Genomic DNA, 4,232 nt, shown 5'->3' with positions numbered 1-4,232 from the left:
AATATAGGTACATTCTTTAGCCTAAGACATAAGATTCTTCACAACACATCATTATAAGTGGAGACATGTTGCCATATAGTTAGGGCATTCAGTGGTTCACCATACAATGATGTAATGGACTATCAGCCAGACCACTAGGAAAACTGGCTGTGCAACATGTGATGTCAGTCCCAGCTGTTTTTTTTATAACTTGAGGCTATACATAGATGAAGCATCATTAATTGGATCATATTGTAGAAAATTCTCCTCGGTAGTTTAATTAGGTTTTGTGCATGAGAATAACAAAGGCATATTCAAAGGACTTCAACCCTCCACAGTTCTTCATGGGCTATTAAAGTACTGATGAAGAATGGACTAAAATGTATATTAATTTGATAAATGCTTGTAAAACATGGTGAGGTGTCCAGACACTATGCATTCCAGTGACAGACTACAATGCCTCAAAAAGGTACAAACGTGATGGTGAATTTAATAATGGTTTGCATAGCTGCTATACCATCACTAGCCTTACAGAGACTTTTGGTAGCCAGACAGAATTGTCAGTCTTCACTCTTCAATGAAATCTTACAAGTTGAGTTGTGTGGTTTATAAGTACCCACTCAAATTGCACAGCTGGCTGCTATAAAAACACCAGTTTCTGCAAGCACTTTCATAAAGCTTTGATAGCTGTCAAGGAAGTAGGACTCAGAAGTGATGATGTGGACAACGAATGTAGTGTTCTTATGCTTGCTAACTGTTGCTGTTCCTGCACCAACCAGGAGACAGTCATGTAAGTAATAAGTTATAGTGTAGTACTGCATAATATACTATGTGGGTCTTCAGTTGCAAGTACAATAGGTCTCTGTTAGTTTGGTTGACATGTTTAAACAATAATTACTATTATATAGTACATGACTGGCTGTAGAAAACTGCATGTATATGTTATTCTAAGTAATAGGCAGTACATAGGCTGTTTGCTAAGGCTGGCTACTCTTTTCCTGTGCACTAAGTGCAGCCTTTCGTGCTTTGTTGCATTAGCAGTTAATGTATGGTTTGTATGGCTTCACCACACTGCTGTGAAGTGTTGATTACTTGATTTGTCTATATTCTTTACAGATGAAAAATTCATGTACTCCACTTCAGTAGAAGTTGAGAATAGAGATGAAGCCAAGTTGGAATGCTCCATTACCTTACCTGCCGGAGGCAAGCTGAAGTGGTACAGACAACGAAGTGACACAAAAGAGCTTGTAGACATTGCGGATGACTATTGGAAAAAACAGGGAGCGGAGTATATGATCACAGTAGGCTCAAACAACCAAGACCACTACTACATGTCGAAGTTGTCTATCAGAGTTACAAAGGAATCCTATGCTGGCATCTACTTCTGTGTAGCTGAAGGCAATGATGGTACACAACTGACTCAGTCTGATGGGATCCCTCTGACAGTGCTCGGTTAGTAATCAGTTATACAGCAGTCCATGTGATTTGTGTAACACTTGTTGGGTATGTTGAAATGACTGTGTTTTTATTAATCCACAGGTGTAAACAAGGAGTGCCAAGAGCCCCATGTTACTGGATTTTCTGCACAGTGGGTGGACCATGAAAACTTCACCACCAATGTTCAATGGACTGTTGAGCCAGAATTGAAGTCTGACTGGTGTAAAGGCAACAAGCTGATTTGGTCTATCAGATACATCAAGTGGTGCTCCATTGACAAAGTACCAGATGATCTATCAACAATTGATCGTGATAGTGATGCATGGAGCAAGTGGATGCCATTAGAGAAGAGGCAAACACAGATCAACATAGACGGCCTGGATAAGACAAAATATTACTTGTTTGAAATTGGACGGAGAATCAAACACAAAGACTACATTGAACACAAATATCCGTCAAAAGTCTTTTATTTTGGACAACAAGGTAAACTATTCATTGAGATAATTATATGCACAATGTCAGTCATTTTATGCGACATAAATGCCTTTACTGTGTTTTTCCTCTACTTCTAGTTGGTGCCACAATAATACAAGCCAAAGATGTCCAAGTTAAAGTTGGTCAAGATGCAACAATAACATGTATTGCTGATGGACTACCAAAGCCCAAGGTGATATGGACAGTGGCATTAGGAGACAGCTCATCAATAAGCTCACCGACCAGATCGGACATTGAGCCAGTAGCACCCGTAACAAAACAATTTAGTATCAAGGACATTGTGAATAGTCACGAGAAGAAATACACTTGCCTAGCAAGAAACACGATCATCAAAGATGGTGTGAAAACCAGAGTTATTGATACAGCTACTATAAGACTAGAAGTGAAAGGTCAGTCACTGATGGCATTGTTAAAAACTAATGTTATAGTGTTTCTTGCATTTGCAGATAACCTTATTGATTGACCAGATGTCATGCAGTGATCTTCCCCCTCCTACTTGTACAATTCTCCACTAGTACTTTTTAATGAAACCTTATCAATTTTAATGCAGTCAAGTTAATAATGTATTTGTCTTCGTTCTGTTGTATATAATTGCATTATTGGATTATTATTCATTACATCATCTCTTAAGAAAACAATAATTGGATATTGTTTTAATGCATTCATTGCCATCACTCAATTAACAGCTACTTCACCACTTAAAACATAATTGTGTTATAAATAGCTACTGATTACATAGAAAGGGACTTGAGGCTTTTGTCTGTTCACGTAAGGCTTGCTAATGTACAAGTAGGTCACCATAATAAGGCTGGCTGACAAAATACCAGCTAATTGCATCTTTGCATGCCTTGTGTATCTAATTATATAATGATCAGTCACTACATATGTATTTCAGATGTGCACTTGTACAGGTTCCTCTTTCTCTTAATTTTTCATTTGGTATATAGGTAAATATAACTAGTGACACAAGTACAGAGAAAATATGGAATGCTGTTCATCATTTTGAAACTACATTTCCCCTATTGCATACATGGGAAGGCCATGTGTGAGATCTGATACAAGACCTACACATTATACAAAACGTGCCAATGGTTGTATACAGTAAATTCATATCAGTTATTTCTATACAGCGTGCTGCATGTGTATCTTATGTGTATGCAAGTCATGTATGTGTGTACAGTGTGTGACCTACGTGTTATATGATTGACACACACACAGTGCAACCATGGAAGTAGGGAAAGTGAAGGTATCACGTTACTTACCAGGGAAATCATCAGGATGTCTGCACCATGATGATGTTATGTGGAGGAGATTAAGTAGACAAAGCCAGTGGTATGCAGGTGCTTACAAACAAGTATGTGTGCACAGTAAGAATGTTATATAGAAATCCATTCCAAAGATGTTCTATTGAACATGTCTTACCAAAAAACAGAAATTGTAGCAAGTACGTGTATATTATGCTCCAGATTAATAAAATGATTGTTAGAAAATCTTCTGCCACAATGAGCATGGTCAAAACATGGAATTAGTAGTGAATAGTGAACTGAGTTGTTTAAATGCTGTAAAATCATAATAATATCATTCTATAGGGGAGAAAAGATTAAGCCTTCAACTGGTCTGTTGTCTGTTGATCTTCTACTAGTTACCCTCACAAGATGTCTGATAAGCTCGGCATGTAGTTTTCTTTCCCTTCTTGTACATAGTGTTAATTGACTACACAGTCAACTCTCAGCACCTAAATGTTGGCTGGGATAACCTCACGATTCTAGACAGTTAATGGAAGATAAAGCAGCATAGTTCCTTTGATGTGCCTACATGCGTCCCCTGTATAGACAGTTACAATGAGCAGTGCAGAGTAGGAGGCGAAACCAAAATTTCAAAATAGATCCTACAGACGCAATGTTTACTAACTAACCTATTACACAGAGCAATAAGTTTTGAACAGATATCAATGCTAAGCTACTACAATAATTATCATCTAGTCAGTCATACCATTATACATCTAGCAGTATTAATTATGAGCCATCAACTTACATTTCGTGTGAAAATACAACACTCAGTGATGTGTCTGCGACTTGACAATCACCTTACGCTGTACTTTCTACACAAAACACCATGCAGGTAAGTATAAATGCAATAATAACAGTGTGAACTCTATATCTAGCTACATGCTTAAAATACTTTTCATAAATTGATACAGTGGGGACTTAGATACATGCAGACTATTTAAAGTGTTTTGTGTTGACATCAGGATCAGGTGTTAGGCCATAAATGCCATAGATATAGTTACTTTTATGGTCATCTTTCATGCATGTGTTATG

At 37.5% G+C, this 4,232-nt stretch overlaps 1 protein-coding gene across 1 annotated transcript; it reads left to right on the top strand.

Moving 5' to 3' along the window:
- Positions 1-609: 609 nt before the first annotated feature.
- On the top strand, positions 610-2,533 carry LOC136262736 (uncharacterized). Its single transcript, XM_066057121.1, has 5 exons — positions 610-769; positions 1,096-1,431; positions 1,519-1,899; positions 1,989-2,300; positions 2,358-2,533. Exons 1-5 carry the CDS (start codon positions 694-696, stop codon positions 2,372-2,374), a joined length of 1,122 nt encoding a protein of 373 aa, XP_065913193.1. The 5' UTR covers positions 610-693; the 3' UTR covers positions 2,375-2,533.
- Positions 2,534-4,232: the final 1,699 nt, after the last annotated feature.

The sequence above is a fragment of the Dysidea avara genome, chromosome 8 (assembly GCF_963678975.1).
Source record: "Dysidea avara chromosome 8, odDysAvar1.4, whole genome shotgun sequence".
Lineage (NCBI taxonomy): Eukaryota > Metazoa > Porifera > Demospongiae > Dictyoceratida > Dysideidae > Dysidea > Dysidea avara.
Note: the sequence above shows the minus strand (reverse complement) of the source record. Positions and strands in the feature narration are given on the sequence as shown.